The 24,115-nt window shown below is 48.6% G+C and overlaps 1 protein-coding gene across 4 annotated transcripts in view; it reads left to right on the top strand.

Annotated features, from left to right (window-relative positions):
- Positions 1-24,115, top strand: part of ARHGAP22 (Rho GTPase activating protein 22) — a 142,076-nt gene that overhangs the window by 39,393 nt on the left and 78,568 nt on the right. For all 4 annotated transcript variants that reach the window (XM_012723702.1, XM_004680668.2, XM_012723704.1 and 1 more), the window contains 2 exons: positions 5,196-5,395; positions 22,464-22,551. In XM_012723702.1, the coding sequence (XP_012579156.1) occupies positions 5,196-5,395; positions 22,464-22,551 (288 nt within the window). The remainder of the gene's footprint in view (positions 1-5,195; positions 5,396-22,463; positions 22,552-24,115) is intronic.

The following is a 24,115-nucleotide window of genomic DNA, read 5'->3' on the forward strand; positions in this document are numbered from 1 at the left end:
GACAGCACCCATAGACAGGGAGCCATAGTGCAGGGACAGAGGACACCAGGTGCAGATCTGAGTGACAGGCCACAGCCCCCATTTGAGAAACATCAGAAGCCAGTGTGGCAGGACTGAGGAGGCGAGGGGTGGGGCGTGGATGCTCCAGGTCTTAGTGCTGGCTCTGACTTTACCGAGTGAGAAGGGAGCTGTGTGCTCTGACTCTGGCTTTCAAAGCTCTCTAATGTTCTGTTAAGAGGCAGCAGCAGCGGGGAGGGCAGACAGGAGAAAAGGAAAGGCAGTGGGAGATGGTGGCAGCTGGGAACTGGTGGCCGAGGACAGCGTTCCCACTGATGGAGGTGAGGGGCTCACACTGCATGGAAAGACCATGTGTTCTACTCTGGGCACGTAGCATCAGAGGTGTCAGTGACAGTGTCCAGGGCATCAGCACATCGATGGTGTTGAAGTCTGTGAGACAGGAGATCGCCCAGTGAGCCTGGACAAAAACTCGGCCCAAGCACAACCTGGGGCACTGGCTGCCGAGATGTAAGGACCACAAGACAGTGGCAGCCAGCAGAGAAGAGAGCGGTCTTGGAACCCAAAGGCAGATGGGTCCCAGAAGACCAACTGGGTCAAATGCTGCAAAAAGAAAGAACAAGCCAACCCAACCAGTGACAGGGCTGAGCAATGTGGGGGTCACTGGCGGCCCTGATAAGAACAGCTTTGGTGGGACAGAGGTAAAGGAAGCCTGGCTGGAACAGGACACTTTGGGAGAATGGAAAGGTCTGGAAATGGTTGGTCATCACGGTTATAAAATAATGTGAATGTCCTTAAACCCCATTGAGTTGAACACTTGAAAGTGATTAAAATGGTAACTTTTATGTTATGTGTGTTTTACTATGAAAATACAGAGAATGGAAGAGGAATTAGAGAAAAGAAATGAAGACACATCTGAGGTGTTTGTTACGGGGGAACTAATTGCATCGCCTCATACACATTTGTCTTCTTTCTGCAAAGTGTCCTATCATATAAGCACAGCTTATGTGGCCATTTTGTCGATGATGGGAACTTGGGGGTGTCGCTTTTGGGAAGATCACAGTGTGTGTCAGAGCTATCCCTGTGTGTGGCTACCTGTGTGCTGTGACCCTTCCGGTGGGAGAGAGGGGAGTGCCCTCCATTGCCTCTGCCTCACAACCCACCGGAACAAGATGCAACTGACCTTTTAGCCACATACCTCATTAAGGGCCCATGGTGCTCGTCCCTTGCAGGTCCCTGACTGCCATGGGCATTGGCACCTCCAGAGAGACCTCTTTGTTGGCCCACCTGCACTTCCTTCTCTGTATGTTTCTTTAATTTCTTCAACCCTGAGAAACCAAAGATCCCCATTTCCTTAACAGGAAAAGAGCTTGAGCCAGTAGCTGGCCTGTGGCCCTTCACCTCACATTCCCTGGCTACACAGCCTTCACGCTTCTCTAGTAGATGCATCCTTTGGTCCTCGCATTCCATTTCCTCCACCCAGAACTCCACCCTCTGGGGTTTGAGTTGATTTGTGTTCTCATCCTGAGCAGCCCCTAGGTGGATGGAAACTAAGCTGTCTGTCTTGTGGACGCTCTGGCTGGGCGCCTTCTCTCTCTCCATGGCAGTTAGTGCACCTCTGCTCTGAAGCATTTAGTGACCACTTGGGCTTGGGCCTACTGGGGAAGAATTATAAGAGTCATGGTGACCAGGACCCACAGGATTTAACTCCTGGCTCCACTTTGTAACAATGACGTGTGACTTTGTATAAACTGCTTCCTTCCTGAGTCTCAATTAGAATTTACACAAAGGCAGGGTTATTCTGTGTTATCCTGAGGACTAAGTGGCATTATTGATGTTAGCCAGCTGGTTCTAGCTGTCACCTCACAGACACTTGTGCCTCACCTTCCATCCACCAGCTCCTTCTTCTCAAGTCAGAGCCCCACCTGCCTGGAGGTAGGCCCAATTTCTCATCATCCTCAGGCTCAGCTCAGTGTTCCCCTCTGGCTCTGGGGAAAAGTCCACACCTTCACCTAAGCGTCCACAACCTTTGCCTGTCCACTCAGCCTGTGGCTCTTTCATACCTGTGTGGTTGTCCTTTATGGTTTATTTCCCCTGCCAGGCTGGGCTTTCCCAGGAAACATGAACAACTCAAGGTTCTGCATGTACCTGGAGGAGTTGTGTGGATTCAGAAGATGGTAGTGAGTGAGTGAGTAAGTGAGTGAGTGAGTGAGTGAGTGAATAATGTGCCTGTGGGCAAAAGAGCCCCTACTTTGAGGAGAGCAGACAGCACCCTCCTCTCCTTTCCAGGTGAGAGCCATTCATGGGCCCTCTCTAGAAACACTCATCAGTTCTGGAGTCTTCAAATGTCAGCCCTATTCGTCTTGAAACCTTGGTTTAAATATTTACAGAACTGAATAAGTTGATTCAAGGAAACACTGAGGACAGGAACAGTGGTTATTAATAAGTCATGACAACGATTATTTTCCTTTCAAGATGCTCAATCGGCCTTGTAAATAGTATCTGCGTGATTGATCAGCTGGGGGAAAACCTAGGCTAGCTTGGCAGCTTGAGTAACATCTGCAGGAAGTGCCTCCCTAGTGAGCTGAAGAAGCAAGAGCTGAGGTGGTGGTAACAGGTCTGGGCCCTCAGGGATGCTGCCTCTGCTGAAACAGACCCACCAGCCGTAGCTTCCTTCCCTAAATAGGTGCAGCCCCCTTGTCCTGGTGAACAGGTCTCTGCTTGGGTCTGCTCTCTTCATGCTTGCAGCCCCTCGAAGGGTAGAAGCCCAAAGCTTAAAAATCAGGACAGAAGCGCCACCCCTTTCTTCTTTGTCTTGCTGCAGTGAGAAGCTGAGGGCTGACATACCTGTGGTTATTTATTCACTGCACAAGTATGCTGGCCACCTGCTCCCTGCCAGGCTCAGCAGCCAGGGTCCTTACTCCAAGAACTTAGGCTTTCCGGGCTGACACACCTGGACAGAGAGCACTTCCACAGAACCATCCAGCACAGGACACTGCACTCTTCAGTGTCGGGCTCTAGTGATGAGTCGCTGAGTTTCTGCTGGACTGCTATTATATGCTGATCCAGTGCAGGGGTCTTGGTCCAAGCAGCACCATGATCTTGTCAAATGAGACAGTATCAGACCCATTGTAATAGAAGACAAGAGACATAACTAGACACGTGGTGCTAGTATATTCCATGAAGTGGGTTCCTCCACCAGAACACCTGGATGATGATAATAATCCTCATGTCTAGCATGTTCCCTGAGCCCCACACAGTCTCAGAACCTGGGAAGGGGTCAGCAAGATCCAGTAAATACAGTCCTAATCTGCCCCTCTGGAAGGAGGAGTGGTAGGAGAAAGACCTAGGAGGAAAGGCCCTTCCTGACACCCCCGGGTTCGTCTGCACAGCCCCACCTTTCTGCCAGAAGCTTGGCCCATCCTCACCCAGCAGGGCACTTCTTCCTCCATGGGAGACTGCTGAGTTTGCAGGGCAGAGAGTTGCGTGACACACACTGGCACCACAAGGTGGTCTTTCCAGAGGCCCAGGAGCCCTGGGGAAGGGCTCGTGTGAGAAGGAAAGCGGCCCAAGTGACCCATGGACCGATAGGCGCCCCGGCTGGAGCACCACCCCAGCACCTCTCACTAGTAAGGGAAAGGCGCAAAGGGAGTAGGCTGGTGCTTTGCAGTTAGTAGACCCCTATGTGAAGATATTCCCTCATTTTTTTTTAAGTAATCCAAAAGTGGCGTGTTCAGTCAGTTTTATACCTACTAAATTATGGAATAAGACTATTCAGAATCTGGTATTTCCTACTACTTGCTATGGAGAAAGTGGGACACTAGAATAACTTTGTGGTGTCAGTATCCACACACTACTTTTTTTAAGATTTATTTTTATTTATTTATGCATACAAGAGCTGGAGTGTAGGCCACAGGTGCAGGGACTGAGAGGATTCACCAGAGACAGAGTGGGGAGCAGAGCAGGCAGATCTACTGAAATACACTGCTGAGGGGAGCAGCGGGTGACAGGAGAGGTCTGTTGTGCCATATGTGGCTTAGCTCCCTGGCCGGAATGGAACTCAGGCCTTCGCAGTGATAACGCTGAGCCTTAACCCCTACGCCACGAGGGAGGCTCTCCACATGCCATGTTTGGAAGGAAATATGTAATACCACTGAAAGGACCAAAAGCCAATGAAAGGTCCCGCCTTTCTCCCCAGGCGCTGACCTGGAGTGCACACTCAGGAAGCAGTTCTGCATCAACACACTGAGACCAGAGAGTTCACAGAGCTGGCAGTGGCCCAAACCTGGGCCTGTGTGTCTTTACCTGGACTCCATTGTCTCTTTAATTAACTAAAACTGGAAAGATTCCAAGTGCCCAGCAGTGGAGGACATCCTAGGTAATGCACAGGGATAGAAAAGGGCCATAGTCATAAACGGGGAAGTATCCCTTCAGCCGGAGCACATCAGTATGCCTGGAGACCAGGCCCGTGGGAAGGAGAGGAGCAGAGGGGTAAATAGCAGGTACATGCCAGAGCCAGGCTAGGTCGGCCTCAGGTGCAGGGCACACTACAGGTGCCAGAGGAGGAGCCTGTCTACACCATCCGGGCTTGACTTCTCTGATTTGCTTTCTCCTTCAGTCTCTGGAAGGAACCTGCTACCCTCAGGATGACAAGTCTCCCTTCAGTGCAATGGGGCACAGCAGAGAGCAACCCCCTTCCTCTCTGGGTCAAGGCACCCAGACATGGGACATTCAACACCCCATGGCCCAATGATGGCAACAGGGAATCAAGGTCCAGCAAATGTGGACCTACGTGGTCTGACTCAAGTGACAGCTGGTACCCACAGAGCCATCACAGCTGCTCATGGTGGCAGAGAGAAGAGATAATGCCTGCCCTTGATCTCCCCGCTGTCAGTGATCCTATTCTGCTAGAGTAAGACCCATGGAAAATCCTCCTTCTTCTTCTTATTTTTTTCATGACATACCTCAAACTAACCAGGCAGGCAGGCTGGGCACCTGTGCCAACCTGCTGGTGGATCTGCACTCCAACCCATGGTCCTCTGTTGCCCAGGAGGTAGTAGAACAGACATGATTGTGCCTCTGTGACCCAGTCACAGAGCAGCTGGGATGCCAGGGTGGGGCAGGGACTGGAAACAGGCATGCCATTCTTTATGCTCACTGTGTGTGTTCTTGGTTTCCAGCCCGCTCCAAGAGCCTGGTGATGGGGGAGCAGAGCCGGAGCCCCGGGCGGCCGCCCTGCCCCCGCAGACTGGGCCCCGTGCTGAAGGCCGGCTGGCTGAAGAAGCAGAGGAGCATCATGAAGAACTGGCAGCAGCGCTGGTTCGTGCTGCGTGGAGATCAGCTTTTCTACTACAAGGACAAAGATGAGACCAAGCCCCAGGTAAGAAGCACATGTCCTGTGTCTGATGGGCCTCAGGGCAGAGCTTCCAAGAGGCCAAGCTATGGCCAGGGGGTGGGGGCAGCCGAGAGACCCTCTTAAGAACCCAAGCCACTGACAGCACTCAGAAGAACACTCCATCAGGACTTCCAAATTGATTTAAATTCTCAGCCTCCGTTCTTGGTTCCATAGCTTGTTTGACCAAAACACATCACAGCGTTGGTGATGAAAATGTTTCCTTAGAATGTTGATAGAGACCATCCTTTCTAAAATTTTAGTCTTTTGTGCTTCCAAGGGGACACAGGTGCACTTTATTTCCATTGCTCAGGGAACGGGCAGCAGACAATCCTGACCTCTGGCCGCAGTCCAGCTCACGTGAAACCCGTGTGTCAGCAGCTGCAGTCAGTGGCTGCTTCTGCTTCTCGCCAGCAGTGCAAGAACTATTTCAGCTGCCTGACACATCTACCTTTCCACTAGATTGCACTCGGGCCCTCACTCAGAGCTGCTCTCTTCACCCCGCCTCCATGTGGCCTGCTCACTCCTGCGTGGTCTGCACTGCAAGGCAGCTGACGGGCAGAGCCGGTGAGCTACCCTGGCTGTAGGGTTCAGGAAGAGAGGGGATACTTGGTAGGTTGCCTCACTTTTCTTGGAGAAAAAGGGGAAGAGAATGTAAAAGCTGAAGCCATTGACTGCAGCTGCTGACACACAGGTTTCACGTGAGCTGGACTGCAGCCAGAGGTCAGGATTGTCTGGTGCCCATTCCCTGGGCAAAATGGGAGAAAAGTGCACCTGTGTCCCCTTGAAGCAACATGTACAGGACTCCCAAAGGATGCTTCTAGTCGTCACTCTAAGTCAGAAAGGAAGAGGAGACCCGCCCCGGGTCAGTGGTCACAGAGCCTCTGGGCGGGAGCCTGAGCACAGCTCAGCAGTCCTCACAATGTGGAGGTGGGTGGAGGTGGCGCAGGTTGGGTGCCCGGCAGATGTGAAGAGTTACTGCTCTGTGGGATCACGTCACCCCGCAGCAAGAAACCAAATCTTTCACCTGTCTTTCAGTTCTTCTGAGTATATCAAGGAGGACGTGTCCATTTGGGAGAAATATAGCTTTAATACTTCTCCTCTATGTCAGGTCCCTCTGGAAGAAAATGGGAGTCTCAGCTTGAGAAGGAGGAAGCCTCAGGTCAGGACTCAGTGGCAACATATTAGAGTCTATCTTCGGTGCATTCTTTCTAATGGAAAGGCGTGCAGAGAGTATGGCAAGCTCCCCTTGTTAAGACAGATCTAAGGTCAAAGCAAAAGGTGCTGCACAGCAAGGCCAGGATTACTGGTGCCCCAGACGATGCCTGATCCACACTACATTTATGTTGAAGACCAGCTTCGGCTCTTCAGCAGTGACTTGGCTTTTCTGGCTAACGTGATTGTGACCAGAGTCACCAGGGTCCCCAGCCTCTCAGAACCTTGCCTGTGGCCTGTGACCCAGCCGCCGTCCTGCTCCTGGCCCAGCCACAGCATCCCTTCCCAGCATCCCCTGGGAAGGCTGTGCTGTACCAGCGGGCCAGTCCAGTGAACCAGTGTACAGGCAGAGGCGCCAGGCACCATGTGGACCTGCACACGCTCCCCAGGCGACCCCAGGGTAAGCCTTACTAGTTGCAGTCCACAGGAAACCTCGCTTCCAACCTCCCAAATGGGGTATTTGTCTTCTTTCCCTGCTATCTTTTCCAGACTTTATTGGCTTCTGGTGGAAACAACTAATAAAATGGAGGCACTGACATCCCAATCAGCACTTTGGACACAGGAGGTGTCCTAGGGCCCAACCCAAACTGCACCAGGGGATTCAAGGCCAGGGAGCCACCGGCTTCCTAACGGAGTCAGCATTTGAAGAGATGCCAGCATCTTACTGGGCTTCTCTTTTGGATGCTCTAAGCCTAGCTGACACTCCCAAATCCTCTGGGCCCATATTCCTTTCCATGATTCCTCTTCCTGCAAAACATGACTGTTTACCAACCCCACTGCCCACATTTCCAATTTCAAGGGGATTGCTGGTCAGCTTGGGCTCATTTAGCGTTTACAGCATGATCTCAAACCTGCATGTCTGCTGGCAGAATAGCCCACAAATTTCCAGCTAATTGCATGACTAGATATAATTCTCAATATCTGGTTCCTGGAAAAACGTGCCCTGCTCACTGTTAACGGTGACAGAAGTGCCCAGGCGCTGAGCAGCCTCCTGACAGGCGGCCTGTCATCTGTCTAGCAGAGGGAATTGTCAAGAACAGGGATGTCCAGCTACCGTTGATGCTGCCCAGAGTACAGGGCACATGGCGAGAGTCACTTTCAACCCACATGCTTGTTCTCTCTCCAGAGTCCTATCGCTCCCCCTCTCCCCTCCTCGCTGGCAGGAGGGTCAGCAGAGGACGAGGATGTGGAGCATGGAGATGGGGAAAATCCCAGGAGGAAGCACAAGCTCAGAGGAAACACTAGGCAAGATGCTTTCCAGCAGAAGAACCTGAAAGTGTGGCCCTGTCCTCCAGCCTTTTCCAATACTTGTCCCTACAGTTTCTAGCAGACAGATGCTGCCGCTTCACTGATAGAAGGGTCTAGGCGGTTTTTTTTTTTTCCCCATCTTAGTGGTTTTAGCTTCTGAAATATTTGAAATATTTTGAAATATTTCATGAGCTATGAGAACTCCTGCCCTATTCTTTGTTGATCAGCTGTTTGGGAACTCATGTTAAGCCTAGCTATTCCAGTCATTTACTTTTGGGTTTCTTGGCTTTGAATAGAAATGAGATCTGATAGAAGTGGAAAGAACAACTCCCAATACATAACACAGAAGGAAAATATGACAAATTAAACAGTTCAGCAAATGAGCAGAAAATGGGAGCCAGGGGTGAGACAAGAGAAATATAAATGGAAAATAAAAATTACATCAATAAGATGTTAAGGAATTAGTTGAAACATTCAGGTTGTCATAATAAATGTGATTAGGTCAGATTTGTCACTTAAGGTAGAAGGTGGGTGACTAAGTCTCAGAATGAGAGAGCACTGTGCAAAAAAGTTAAAAACCAAACAGCAGTAAAAAAATATATAAACCAACAAATGTGTACTTAGCAAGATCAAATGAAAATAAAATAAAACAAAATTCAAGTAAAATATAATCCAGGTTGATAAGAATAAAAGGGAACAGAGAAATATTTCACAATAATATAAATAATAAGCTACCAAGAAAACAGAGCAGCCATGAGCCAAACTGCTCCTGACGACATGTATAAACAAAGAGAAATACTCGTCGTTCTCCATTTCTTTCAAAAAGTGAAATTCTAGAGACTAAGAACACTGACAATACTGCAAAGGGAAAACAGACTTGGAAACTAAAAGCAAGGTAATAGGGAGAGCGTGGATACGAAACAGAGAACGCTATCCACATGGAAATAGCACCCCCAGAGATTTCCAAATCTCTCGTAATTGAATAGGAAAATAAAATCTCACATTCAAACTTCTAGCTAAGGATGACAGATTTCAAAATGCCAAGAGAGAACTGAAGGATGGAGGTATGGACTCACCTGGACAGGCAGGCCAAGGGGGAGGCAGCAGGGAGGCAGCAGAGCGCAGCGCTCCCAGGACCCAGGACCCTGGACAGAAGGGCCTGAGATGGTGATTAGCAGGCCTGAGAGAGGGATCTCCAGCAGGGAGAGCGCAAAATCCCTAGGGCTTGCAAAACAGCACCACTCAAAAATTCAGGAGTTGCCAGACCAGTTATCTCTGGTAATGAATGCAATTGAAAGCAGAACTGTTTGAGAATCATTTTTAAAAGACCATTAGATCCTGGAGCCCCTGAGTACCCTAGTGTGAGGCTGAGGCTGCCCTCTCCAGGCAGAGGCATGTGAGGCTGGGCTCTGGGAGGAGGAGGAAAGGCCCTTGAGGGGAGGATGCTGCTCTGTTGCTGGTGGGACTGCCAGGAAAGCATTTCCTACGAAGGACAGACACAAACACAGGAAAGGAAACAAAACAAAACGAAGCCCAAGTTGGAGACAGCACAAATGATACAGGAGGAAGAAAACTGCTCTGTAAAATGACTTAATATTTTCACACAGACTATGAAAGTGACAGTCAGAGAATGAACTACCTTCCAGAAATTAACAACTAAGATCTCAAAAACAGAAACTTAAAAGGAAGGTTGGGTGAAAAACTTGACATCATCTCCCAGAAAGAGAAGTATAACAAAGAGGAGAGACAACCTAGTGTCTGCATAAGAGAAATTCTGTAAAAAGGTAGTGCCGCGAACCAGCACAGCAGGAGCATGAGACAAGTTTCAGGATGGCAATTCTGGCACAGGGTGGACAAGGATGAGGCTGAGTGACAGGCAGACACGACTTCTAGGAGTGCATATCTGAATGTGATTTATTTTTAAGATTGCAGAGCATTTATACAATTTTTCTTGGCAAGCAAATATAGGGGTACAGTGATTCTTTTAATAGAAGCATGACATGTAGTACATTAATTTCTTTTTGCTTCTGAGATGTTGCCAGGGGCCCAAAACCAACTTGGGGCCCTAGGAAACCAGGGCATCTTATTATTTCTGAGATGTTGTGAGGGGCCCGAAAGTCCCCTCCCGCGGCGCCTAAGTGAGAAATCCTTAGAGCTTGGCACGGTCAAGGTACCGGGCACATGGGAGGGGACATAGCAAGATAGGAGAGAAAGGAAGGGAAAGAAATCCTTAGGGAAAAATTTCCTAGAATTTCCCAGGAGTGTAAACACTGACCATATTACCCAAAGGGGAGAGACCATGTGGGGGAGAGGGGAGGTGAAAACAAGATCTCAACCTTCCAGGGGCTCCATAGGTAATACCTAAAATTTTCAATCAAGAAATAGTATATATAAGCATGTATTTAAAAGTAAACATAAAAATAAGAAAAAGAACTCAATTAAAAGAGCTGAAGGCATTGATTGAGATTCAGGCAACAATAGAAGTAATTGCTGCCTGCTTATAAGCCTTGTAGAACTGTGATTCTTTAAACTATGTTCAGATATAACTTTTACATGTTTGTATTTAGTAAAACTGAAGTAAGTTACTTGGGCAGTTTTCAGAATAGGAGTACTACAGATCAGAGCTGTAGGGTAGAACTCTGAGGAGGGTGCGGACAGTGTGGTACTAGAAAATGTGAAGTTTTTAGTATTTTAATTTCTTACAGTGATACTATATTCAAGTGCAAGTTTTAAAAAAATATACATGAAAAATGAAAACCAATTAAGAATGAGACAGGGCCACAGCCCTAGAGTGTTTTTCAGGGGACCTGAAAGGGACTTAAGTGGGGGACAAAGAACTCCCTCATCCAGAGTCCAGGAACCCTGGTTTCTCAGAGCTGGCCCTGGCGCTTTGGAAAATTCACCAGGTGCACAGCTCACACCTGAGGAGGTGCCCAGAAGTGAAGCATCTGAGGCTTATCCTATTACCCAAAACACAAATTACAGATGTGGGACAGGAAGGCCGTGTCTGGGCTTGAGTGCCACCCCCACCACTTCTCAGAGGGCTGAGTCCTTCTTGTCCTGGCTGTATTGGGGTGCTGTGCAAGTTTAGGACTGAGCTCTGGAGGGAAGTCACCCCTCAACTACGCAGTCATGGGGCACGCATCCACCATGGCTGGCTGTTGGCTACATACCCCTAACATCCGGTGTGAGCAAGAAAACTGCTCCAGAGCAGAGCAAAGGCGTGGGGGCCTTGGAAACAGCAGGGCACGAAGTGTGTGAGGTGACGCCTGCAACCTCAGGGCTGCGGGCTGCATGCAATGCTTGGTGGCTGATGTAGCTACAAGTTCTGGCAGAACAATTTAGAAATCATTTTGAAAGCAGGCTGGTGTGTGTATGTGTGTGTGTGTGTGTGCACGCGCATGTGCACGCCTGTGTTTTCCAGGAGAATAAGTGATGGAAAGCTCGGCAGTGGGAGAGAAGATTGATTTAAATTCTGATTTAATTTAGAGTAAAAGCTTGGAATTGGGAGGAGGAGACACAAGATAGATGGGAAAGCAGATGCTCTTCTGGAGTGAACATTAATATTGGACAATCAGAAACCAGCAATCTTTAAGAGGAAACCTCAGGGAGGAAAGCGAGGCTACCTGACCCCAGAGCTTAAAGGTCACAGGAAATGTTCCAGCAAGCAGCCAATCCTGGCTTGTTTACCACACTTGAACATCAAACAAAAAATGGTACTGTCATGAACTGGTTCCTTGGGTCCTCACCCCTGGATTGTCTCCATTTTATGGATGAGGGAACTGGGAGGCAGCACCAGGACTGAGTTAATGGGTACTCTGGCCCCTGGTGCCTGGTGTCTGACAGAGGTACAGTGGGCTGCCGGGAAGCAGCTGTGCTGAGCTGTTTAATGTCACCCTGCAGGACCTCACAACGCCAGCTGTTTAAGACTCCACCCATCACAGCCTTTATCTTAGCATCAGCTGGGGGTGTAGTGGTGATTCTGGCAGGCTGGTTGGGGCCCATCCCTGCTCACAGCAAATCCCAGGGCAGCCAGTGTATCAAGGTCTGCTCACCTCCAGTCTTTATCAGTTCAACTTAGCTGGATTTGACTGAGCAGATGCCAACTGAGCACCCCTTGTAAGTTGTGAACTGCCACTCATCAGCCAATAGGCTGTGATGATTACTGCCAACTGTCAATATTACTTATTTTTATAGCATGTCCTTAGTTTAAGTTTTATAGCACTTCCTTAGTGGCTCCCCAAGACCCTCAAACTTGCATGTTCTAGATGGGTTCTGCTGCTGCAGAAAGACGAAACATACTCTTAGTACATAAGACCTTCAATAGAAAAGAATTTTAATAGAGTTAGTGTGCATAGGCTTGAGAGGAGAGAAAAGACCATCGCTTTCCCATTTAACACCCAAAGTTACCCATCCCCTCATGGGTAAAGGCCCAGCCAATACAGGATTTGTCCAAAGCAGGGCCACTGAGGCCAGAAAGCCTGCCACTAATCTAAGGCACCTTCTGGTGGGGACCCTTAGGAGAGGGACAGAAAGAGCTAGGCAAGTATAGAAGACAGTGAACAAAATCAAAGTATAAGCCAAGATAAGGCTATTGTCAGCCTCCACATGGGTCTCTCACCCACCTCTCTTCTCCTTCCATGTCCCCCAAGTCCCTGCTGCAAGGCCGAGAAATGAACACGGCTTCCTCTTTGCATGTCTCTCTGCTCTACTTTCTCCTCCAAGCCTTCCCCCTCAGTCTTCTCTCCCAAGGCCTCCTGCCTCTCAGCTCCATCCTTCAGTAGATGGCAGGGAGCAGGAACCTCCTCTTTCTGTGGAATTGACACTGTTATCTCTCTTCTTCATTCTAGACTAGACTCTGTTCAGGCACAGCCTCAGTCTCTCTTATCACTTTTCCCAACACCTCACTCTGTGCATGACACATAATTGATAGTCAGTAATATTTGATGCTTACATGAATAATTGAATGAGTGAATAAATAAATAAATTGAATGAATGAGTGAGCGCTGTGACCCAGGGTTGTGTTAGATCCTTAGTGGGAAAATAGATGTTGTTTTTGTAAAGTGCCTGATGGTTGATAAGAAGCTTATTGACCTTTTGTAAACTCATCAAAATCAGAAGTTCATTTTGTTTACTTCTGTGCCCTCGCTGTCCAGAACAGTCACTGACATATATTAGAAGCTCAATAAATAAGTTTTGTTTTTTGGTTTTTTTTTTTTGGTATTTATTTTGGTATTTTCTTTGAGCCTCACAGCAACCATACAAGGACAAATGCAACGAATTTCAGTTGCACCAATAAAGTGATGCTCGGAAAGGTGGAATCAAAAGTGACAGACTATAATGGGGGAAAAAATTGGAATCAAAGAACCGAGGCTCAAATCCCATTTAGCTGCAAAGAGCTGTCTGTGTAAGCTGAGCACCAAAGCCTCTATGGCTCCCTGTGGTGTTCTAGAGTCCCAGCTGGAATAAGTGTTAGAAAAATGGAAGCTAAGAGTGCGGTGCCTCAACTTTCAGAGACAAGATTAATATCATCCTTGGAGTAGGATCTCAAATAGGAGACCTCCAAGAATTCAAAAAAGGAAAAGGAGGTTTCGAAAATGAAACGCAAAAGGCAGGTGACTAGTGAGAGCCGGGATCCCCTCCACTCTCAGGGCTGCTCAGCGGCGCATGGTGGTAGGCCCGACACTTGTGGTCTGCATTGCCTTTTTCAGTCTGGAGCCCAGGTTTGTGGGTGTCTGGGACTCAGCATGTCATTTTACTGATTCCCACATGGTTGAGGAAAATGACAAATTTCAGGAGTTTGACTTCACTGCTTACTAACTAGTCACCAGAGACAGCATTGCTCTCTCTGGGCCTTGGTTTCCTCTTATTGAGAAGAACCATACCTACTTTGGAAACTTCTGTAAGAGTAAGATTAAACTTGTAGGAAACATGGTGGTGGTGGCCTTCTCCCCCAGATAGATGCCCAGTGAAGGGTGAGCAAGTCATTCAGCTCATCCAAGCAGTGGAAATCCTGCCTGTGGCTCTCTTTACCTTAGTTTTTCTCAACAAGAGAAACACAACAGCCTTATGAGGTCTATGTTAGGTTGTGTCCAAGTGTGACCATCATCCATTCCCACCTGCCTATGGACACACCCCAAGAAGTGGAGCACATCCCCTCTCTGCCCTTGAGCTGTCCTTGTCACCATTTAACCAACAGTATGAGACAGAAGTGACACTGTACAAGTTCTAGGTCAGGCAGCTCTAGCCTTTAGCTCTGGAAAGCCACTGCCATGCTGAGGGTGCTTGTGGAGTGCAATGATGAGCAATGATGAGCAAGTGTGAAGGGATGACCACATGGCCAGACAGGTCAGCGAAGTCTTCTTGGACCTTCTAGACAATTCCACTCACCATAAAGCCTCTGAGCTGGAGAATCACTCCTGGGTGAGCCCTGCCTGAATTCTGTGCAATAGTGGGAAACAATGAACATCACTGTATTAAAACCACTAAGTTTTGACTGAAACAATCTAGAAGTAATTACTATCCCCACCTTCCAAATAAGGATACTGAAGTACAGAGAGGCTAAGTGACTTGTCTGAATTAACATAAAGTCATTAAGTGCTAGGGCCAAGATCCAAAACTAAACAGTCTGACTCTGGAATCCCCTCTCTTGATCAGTAGGCCCCTGTGTGTGTTGTTTTGATGACATTAAAAAGACAAATACATTCTTAGTGACTTTACAGAGGTGGGAGGAAGAACAAAGATGAAAAACAGCATGGAGATTCAAAATAGACTGGTTTCATGGGAAATTACTAAGCTAAAACAGAAAGTCCTCCATTTTGGTTCAGAAACTCACTGGATTTCACAGAATGGAGAGACCTAGTTTAAGAAAAGGGCAAATCAGGCAGAGTTTTAATTAGTTTTACGGTCAGTACAGCTTAACAGAAAGACCCACGGGCTGTACTGAGGTGCACAGCAGTTGGAACAAGGGACGGACACCCCTGAGCCCTGCTGTGCCCACAGCTCACTCCTGGAGCTAGAGCTCCCTGCCCAGCTCTGCGCTTCTGGAGTGGCAGGAACAGGCAGGCTAAACACCAGCGTGACTTATTTGGAGAAGAGAAACCTTTGGGAGGGCATCAAGTCAAATCCGGCATTCTCGTGTGAACCAATCTATTCTTCAAACTTCCAGAAGCTGTGGGCAGGAGAGATGGACTTGCACAGAGGCCAAGTCCCCCCATATATGAAAAGAACTCTGTCCCAGCAGAGTGATGGGCAGGGGTGAGCTCTGATCTCTGGTGCTCAGCAAGCCAAGGGCAAACTATGCCTTGGTTAAGAACCTTCCGACGGAGTTGATCATTGGGTGGAAAGTTGGCCAGAAATGGTCTCCAAAAGCCCTTTCAGCTCTAATAGTCAAAGGTCAGCAGAGACCTTTTAAGACAAGGAGGAGTAGGAGGATGATAAGTAGAGTCAGCCAGTCCATAGTGGTTCTCATAGGTTCCAGTCTGGATCAGTAAATCACAAAGCTGCAGAGGTAGACAGGCTCCAGGAGTTTGGCCCGGCCAGGCGTCCCACAATTCCTACTGTTGGCCCACTCTTACGTGCAGGTCATCATTTTGTACAGAGCTCAACTGTGGCACCCCGGGGAGGTCTTTATGGGGGCACAGCTGTTGGCTAGGTTGCTGATGGGACAGACCCTGGGCCCTCCCGGTTTGCCCCTCACTCCTGAGAAGTCTGAAAAGTTTGGCTTCACTTTCTCCACGTTTCCCACCTGAAAATCTCTGTCCAAGAAAAACTAAGGGTCTAATCACTTCCCTTGCTGCTGCCACAGATCTTGACACAGCAGATTCCAGCCCCCTCTGTGGGCAGAGAAGGCGCGTGTGAACCTACACGCATGTGAGGGAAGCGCGCCAAGCATCACCAGCCCACTGGCCATGCAGGCTGGCCCAGGCGCCGCGTCTGGGGAGCTTGTGTACTGAAGCTCACCGCGAGCTAATTGGGGACTTATTAGCATTGTCATTAGAGCTGCAGAAGAAAAATTGAACAATAAATGTTTTCTTGCTTAAAATGGCTTTGGGGACAGCTTCAAATGCTGCTTCTTTGAAAAATTACTCACTGGAGTCTTATGAAAAGATAGTGTTATGTTTATTTAAGTTCAGATATCAGAATTTTTTTAAGGGATACTTTCGGTTTTGTAGCTATTTCAGAAATATAACTCATTAATATTAGAGAAAAGCAAAAATTCTAATCGAACAAGTTATTTTAAATTACATGGAAATTTATGAACTAAATTCAAATTGCAGTAGCTACAAACTGATTTTTTTTTTTAAGATTTATTTATTTGTGCATACAGAACTGGGGTACAAGCCAGAGGCTCAGGGGCGGTGAGAGGCTTCACCAGAGACAAAGTGGGGAGCAGAACAGGCAGATCAACAAAGTACACTGCTGAGGGGAGCAGCGGGTGGGTCAGGAGAGGTCTGCCACGCCATGTGGTCACCTGTGGGGCAGGCGGGAATCGAACTCATGTGGAAGTGGCTTAAGCTTCTCAGTGCTATGCTTTAACCCGCTGCGCCACCAGGGAGGGCCTGCCAACTGATTTTTAAATGCTATTTAGCTAAAACAACTTTTTCTGCATCCAAAATATATGTTTTGAAGTTTATATTATAAACTTTTTTTACCAAGGTTCTCCTAAAATGATAATATAAGCCAATATAAGCCCCTGGAATGACAGTATCAGCAATACCTTATGGGTACCTAAATTAGTATTCATGTGACAGTATTTTGCCCTTGTTATAGGGAAAGAAAACCAAGTTATTAAAGCCTGATGACATGTTCAAGAGTGTATAAATCACAAATGACAAGTGTCTTATTTGCCCCTACAGTCTTTAGCACCCAGAGTGAGGCTGTCTGCAAAATGGATCTTCACCTTCTGAAAATGTCTGTGTTTTCTTCGGTATTGCAGGCTGTTTATGTAAATGTAATGAGCTTCTCTCAGGGTCTGCTAATTTAAGTCAGCGGGGATATTAGTACAGTACTTAACTATCTCCCACTTATAATAGATCAACCCTTTGGCTTTCAGTTGAACCCAGTTAATTTACAGGAATAGCTGGAAGACAGATAGGTAAATTATTAGTTTTGTCAATTACTAGGCAGAGAAATGAATCAAATGGCATTGAGACAGCTTGGAAAACATTTTGTTCATCGTCAAGATGGACTTGGCTTACTTGTAATTGTATTTGGGGTAGCCTAGCCCTTTTGTATATCTGTAGAATAAAAGCTACTGATAATCAGCAAAATGGAGGTGACTGGGGCAGGCTCTGAGGGGCACTTGCCTTGCTCGGTCTGCAGAGGACCAGGGTGTGTTTCCTGAATCACCTGGAGCCTTCACAAGGGATCGGGCTGACGCAGCCCCTCCTGTACGTAGCTTGTGCCCCTTTCCACAGTCAGCTCAGCAGGTCAGCCTGGCACAGGCAAGGCAGAAGATTCTGTATGAGTCTCTGAGTAACCTATTCTTAAATCAACAGTTTGGTGGCCCCTCTACCAGAAGTAGCTTATACCCCAGAATATGACAATAGCTTAGGACCTCTCAGCAATGAGACAGAACTGAACTGTTTCCAGCTCCTGGACCCAATGTTGATCTATCTTTCTTCTTCTTTTTTTTTCCAGATGCATTTATTTATGCATACAGAACTGGGGTATAGGCCACAGGAGCAGGGGTGGTAAGAGGATTCACCAGAGTCAGAGTGGGGAACAGAACAGGCAGAGCAACGAAGGACACTGCTGAGGGGAGCAGCGGGCGGGTCAGGAGAGGTCTGCCGCCATGTGGTCACCTCCAGGGCGGGGATTGAACTCACACTGAAGCACTGCCGCTAACTTCCAGTGCTGTATCCAAACCCGTTGCACCACCAGGGAGGGCCCAGTTGACATATCTTAATGAATGTTCCAGGCAAAAACAAACTTCAGAGGGAGTATCAGGGTAGGTGAGCAGGCAGGACCAGCTTTGGGACAGCTTATTCTTCATGGTCAGGCAGGAAGGACTGCTACATAGCCATTGCAGCTCAAGGCTAGAACCCAGCCCATCTGCTATGCCCTATTCAGCTCATCTGCCATGATAGCCAGGCAGCTACCCAGTATTCCCCTACCCCTAGCACAGGTAGATGGGCCTGGCCTCTAATGCCTTTTCTTCCCACTAGTTCCCCTGTACCGCTGGGCCCGCCCACACTGGCCATGCCCCAGGGCCATAGTGAGGCAGGACCCAAATCCGATGAGCTACTTGCACACTTCCCAGTATGCATCACCTTTCATCCTCATGGCCAGAGGCTTTAGAGTTCATGAGGAGAACACTAGGGTGAGAAAGGTTGAACCCAAAGGATTCAAGTCGAGCACATTGCCTAGGGGAGCCCAGGGTTTCACGGTGCCAGGACCAGCCTAACCCACGACCTTCTGTGAGCTTAGGAATCTAGTGAGAAATGTAAAGGGTGGCTCCCAGGAATGACTCGAGCAGCTCAGAGTACATGATGTGGAGTGGGGTTTAGATCAGGACCACAGAGCGGCACAGAATTAACTGCAGGGAAAACCAGGACCTGGGAAAGAGACAAACTGCCACGAAAAGCCACTCTCTCAGGAATGGAGAGAGGAAGGAGGGCCCCTGAGGCTTCCTCTCACACCCCAAGCTTAAAGCTGACCAGGTGTAGTCCGAGACACAGCAGACATAGTGACAGAGACACATGGACATGCCAGTGCATCTGAGGTGTGAGGGAGGCAACATCATTCTGGAATCTGTTGGGAGAAGCTTCGGGACAAAGTCCTGAGCAAAGAAAGAGGCTGAACAAGTGACTCATCTCAACTCCTCAGGGAGGAAAGGTGTGTCAACCAAGAAGCAGTTTATCTCCAACTTTTAGGGTGCTTTTTTAACGTCTGCAGTTTAGACAGTAATGGACCATGGTTTCAGACCTGTGTGATAAGGAAGGAGGAGGATATTACCCTACTTGGCACCAAACGTCATTCTGATCTGTGTTATTTATTTAAAATTTGGAGTGGTTCAGTTCCTGGTTGGGTGTCAGATGGTTAAAATCTTTTTAAGATTGATCTGAGTCCACAATCAGAATAATAGGAGATAAGGAACCCTGAGTGATTGCTTTTTTCAAATGTGCCTGCAATTTTCTAAGATGCTGCTGCTGGAAAATCTTATCGTGCTCTCCCTAAGAAGTTGGTTTCACCCCAGCACAAGATGAAATATAAGGACTTCCCAGAGAAATAGCCTTTGATCAGATGAGAGAGAGGACTAAATTAGAAAGTGAGGAAGTCCCATGTGCAAACTAAGGATGAACCCTGCCCTTCAATCCTGGGGCTCCCGAGTCTTCATCAGACCTCACTTTATGGCCGAGCAATAGTATTATTGGAAGAAACAATGCAAATGAGCAGAGTGGACAAAATAGGCTTAACATCATAATCACGACAAGTACTCATATTCATTCAGCTGCAAATGCTTTCAGAGCAACCAGCTCAGACAGCCTAGATGAATGCAGTCAGAGGTTTATTTCCTTAGTTTTACAGGTAAGAAAGCCAGTTCTCGGCCTATGGAAGGGGCTATCTGAATCCCACCTAAGTGGCAAAATCACCATAATTACAAAGCCCTGCAGTTAATTTTAGGTGCTTAGATATGTATATGTGTATTCGTAGATGTGTCTGTGTGAGCATACGTGTGTGTGTGTGTACGTGTGTGCGTGCCCACACCAGCTCCCACACAGTGATTATAAGCAGACTCCACTCCTTGGCTATGTGATGACTCCTAAGTCACAACTGGCACTGGACCCACTGCTCTAAAAGCGTCAGCCGGTGAAATCCTCAAAGCAGACACTGCAGTAAGGCAGTGGTCCCCTCCAAAGCACTCACTTTGGGTGTCTGAGGGGAATGTGGACTCTAGAGTCTAGGGGTGCATAGGTCGGTACCCCTTTTTCCTGTAAGCTGTTCTTATTGAAAGCAGAACTCAGGCAGGGGCAGTAGGCAAATAATGAGTGATTCAGTCTTTCTAACAGCCTTATGGCGGAAATAAGCCTCATTGTATACTTGGAGAAACTGAGGTACGCTACCTGTGCTCCTGGGGTTCTCAGCCTCTGTTCTGTCTGTGCGGTAGAAGACTGGGGTGATGTCAGGAAATTGAGCCTGGAGGTCTTTATCTCACAGATGGCCGACACAAAAAATCAGGGATCCTTATTGTTTCCAGAGAGCTTGTTCTTAAAAATTCAGTACGATACCCTTAACAAGTCCTGGGGTGATTCTGATGGCACTGAAGGTTGAGACCTGCCCTGAATGCTTCAGCTGGATCCTTTCTCCCGACTCCTGACATGTTTTCATCACGGTGTTAACAAATATCAAAGCTGCACCATAGGGAGGTGGTAAAGAGCTGGGAGCCAAAGATCAGTTCTGAGGGCCCTTCCAAAGAGGGGGGGCCACACTGGATCAGCTGAGTGAGAGATGAGATGCGGATCCCCAAGTCACAGTCTTGCACCCCGTGATGTCAGCGACAGCTGCTATCACAGATGTGGGGAGGCAGAGTGCTCCCGAACCAAACATCCTGGCTCCACGTGTGCTCCCCCTTGCTAGCAGGGGGCGATTGCTTCATAACTCCTCCTCCATCTGCTCATCCAGGAAGATGGCAATAGTGCTGCCTACTCCCAGGGCACCTCTAGAAAGATTAGAGCCAATAATGTAGACAAAGAGCCAAGAATGTAGTGCAACTCCATAAGCCGTAGCCATTACTGCCTCTCCACTTAGCTAGAGTAGAAATAATGTCATTGTCAATATTGTTACTCCCGTTTTCTAGGTGACAGATAGTGAGGCACAGAGAATGAAGAAGCAAAGCGCCCAGAATGAGAGACAGTTACTGAAACAGCAAATACCAGAGACCCATCTCATTAGTCGGTGATGGATCTCACCCACCCCCCAACGAGCGCACTTCCTCAGCCTGGGGCTGTAGTCCTAATTTATTCCCAGTAGCTCCAAGTTCCCTAGCAAGAAAGTAACTGTTAATTTAGTTACAACGATTATCAGCTGATTCTCTGGCTTATTGCTGTAATTCCTCTAACGCAAGCATCTGCGGGTAGAGCATCATAACTCCTGAAGGTAGCTGAAATGAGAAGAGGCCTTTCCACATGCCCTTGAAGTTCAAGACTCTAGCAGTGACCCTGTGAAACCAGGAGTTACCTAGAAAAGCGGGGCGTGAGGGAGGAGCACTCTGAGCCCGCAGAGGTGTCCCGCAGGGCGGGAGTGACCTGGATAAAGCAGATGACTGTGCTCCTCACCTGGGCACATGCAGACCCGGTGGGGCCCTGACAAAGTCACCCCTGGGTAATAAAGCCAACCAGCAGCTTTCACTGGGTACCAGGCCCTGCTGTAAGGACTTCCCAAGCTGTCATTTATCTGACACTTAACTACAGCCCTGCAAAGCAGTATGATTAATTCTGCTTCACAAATGTGGTTTCACCACAAAGTTAAGCAACTTGCCTCACGGTCACCACTTGTAAATAGCTGTGTCAGGACTTGAACCCATGCAGTTTGGCTGTAGGGATGGGGTTGAAAATGGATTTCCCAGACAAGAACCAACAATGTGTAGTCAAAGCCACACTCAGTCTGAGTTAAGTAAATAAAGATAGTAAGGACATGAAAAAAGGTCTCTGCTGAGATATGTGGCTAACAGATGGAGTCACAGTAGGGAGGTCCTGCCTGGAGGGTGGACAGGTGACTATGACAGCTCTTCGCCTAGAGCAGAAGACAAGAGTCAGGGTCTCAGCATCCCTGAGAAGTGGATGTTGCGACATGTCCTGTTGTACAGGTGTGGAAACTGGAGTTGAGAGAAGTAAAAGAGCTTGCGTGAGGTTACACAGCCTGGACACGTGGCAGCGCAGACACTCAAACCCAGCCTACCTAGCCCTACACCTGCACCTTTCCGGCTGGCTTTCAGATTTCAGCTTCCTAAGCAAGGCGGGCACAGGGTGGCCCCCTGTAATGTCCACACAGGGGACATCCATAACAGGCACCGGATACGTCCTGTGCAGCTATCTCCTAAGTGGTCAGTAAATCCCATTTCACAGGTAACGAATGAAACCTCACCCAGCCAGCAGGAGACAGAGCAGGACTGCACAGATCTGTTGACATTCCCCCATGCCGCTTGAGGGGCAGTTAGCTGGGCAAAGCCAGCTCCCCTCCCTGACCCTCTGCAGTCTCATACCCCCACCCCAACAACGTTACAGATGGTTGTGCTGGCACAGGGTCACAGTTGGTGGGAGCCTTCCTCTGCTCCAGATTCGCTGCCCCATGTCTTAGCCAGGAGAGTCACAGTTCCAGGCCAGCCAGTGCTGCAGTCCAGGGCAGAGCCCCTCCGCCCATGTGTGCAGATGGCAGGGCCACCCCATCCACCAAGGGCCCCGTGCAGGGCCTCAGGGATGCTGATCATTGCTGCAGAGGGGAGCCCTGCACTCCCAGCCTCCACCCAGCCAGGGCCTAGGGGAGAGGGCCCCTGGCCTGAGATCCCACCACTACTCTCCTGGATGGATCTGAGCCAAGTGGCCTTTCCCAGTCATCTCATGGTTCCTGTGTTTGTTTCTCTCCTCTTTAGGGATTTATTTCTCTACAAGGATCCCAGGTGACTGAACTTCTTCCTGGCCCCGAGGACCCGGGGAAGCACCTCTTTGAGATCAGTCCAGGTAGGCCTGAGCACCTTTGAGCTCTGTGCTGGGCTCGCCCTGGTGGCCCCGTGAGAGCATGCCCTCTTGGGGGTAAGCACGGCTCCCTCACGGAGATCCTCCCTGCAGCAATGCCAGCGCTGTCTCCAAGGGCAACTGGGAAATTTGCGCCAAGTCTAGTGGATAATACAAATTTGGGAGGAAGTTAGAAAATGCAATCAAGTATCTGGATAATTAGCTTTTGGGTGGATAAAAATGTGGATTTTGAAATCACAGTATGAAACCAGTCAGCGGCCACATCTTAGGGTGACGGTCCAAACAGAACATCTAGGTTACATGCAAATAAGCCCAGAGGCAAACACTAGCACAGATTCAGCGCGTTAAAATAAGTCTTAACCACGAAGACGAATCCAGCAGAGGACTTGGGTGTGGCAGGAGGACGGGAAGTAATTTAACCCAAAGAACTGCCCTCACATTAGCAGAAAACAATTTTTTAACGTTCCCAGTTTTAAAATGCTATACCTCTGACACACAAATAACAATGTAGACCAGTGTTACCGCCATTAAAAAAGCAATTAAGGGTGATTGCTGTGGAACTAAGCAAGCTCCTCTTGCAGATGAGCAGCTGTTTGTAGACGGGTGGGCTTCTCCAGTCTGGGGCTGTTTTATTTAGCTTGCACCCCACCCCCCAGAAGCAAAGCCTGTTTTTTAAATAAGGATGGGGGGGGGGGGAGGTGGGTCAGAAAGGACAGGCGACTCGCCAAGGACACCCAGCTGCATAACAGGAAGGTCAAGACTTAAACCAAGGCAGTCTGACTCGGAAACCACACACTTACGCTGCTCTCCACACGAACACCATGTCTGCCTCTGGCATCTTCCCCACCTGTGTCCAGGAGTTTGGAGCCAGAGGCAGGCAGGCCCAGGAGCAGCCCAATTGCTTTTGCATCCTGACGGCAGGGGTCAGAGTGGGAGCAGCGGGGCTGCTCAGAGTGGTGGGCATTGGGGGGTCTAGCCAGCCTTTGGGGAACAGTCCCCTTCATTGGAAACATCATTCTGGACCTGCCTGCCACACCCAATACCCTAGAGGGGGACACTTGACTACTCTTAGAAATATGATAGAAATCAAGTATGGTGACGCATCAGATGAACTACATAAATGTTAAGTTACAGTTCTATTTGTGTTAACAGCATAAAAAATTAAAAATCACAATTTTCTCAAGATAGAGTTGCAGATATGCAGGAAAATTGTGCTGTGAGTGCCATCTAGTGGACAGACCTGCCAACTATGAGACAGTCCTCGCATGCTCTTGGGTCTACAGGCTAGCCTGCCCTCTCCCTGCCCATTCTGGCCAGGCCATACCTCTGAGCTGGCCTCCAGTCATTAAGTGACTGGACCCACCTGTCCCTCAAGGTTTCACATGGTGGGAGCGAGGAACTGCAGAACTCGGGTGCCTTCAGGAGAGGTGAGATAACAGGCGGCCGTCTCCTTCAAGCATGCATTGGCCAGGCAGTCCCTTGTTCTTTCTGCAGGGCCAAATGTCACTTATCTGGCCTCAGCCTTCTCTGTAGAGCCTTACTGGGGCCC

The sequence above is a fragment of the Condylura cristata genome, unplaced genomic scaffold, assembly GCF_000260355.1.
Source record: "Condylura cristata isolate star-nosed mole 26May11 unplaced genomic scaffold, ConCri1.0 scaffold00011, whole genome shotgun sequence".
Lineage (NCBI taxonomy): Eukaryota > Metazoa > Chordata > Mammalia > Eulipotyphla > Talpidae > Condylura > Condylura cristata.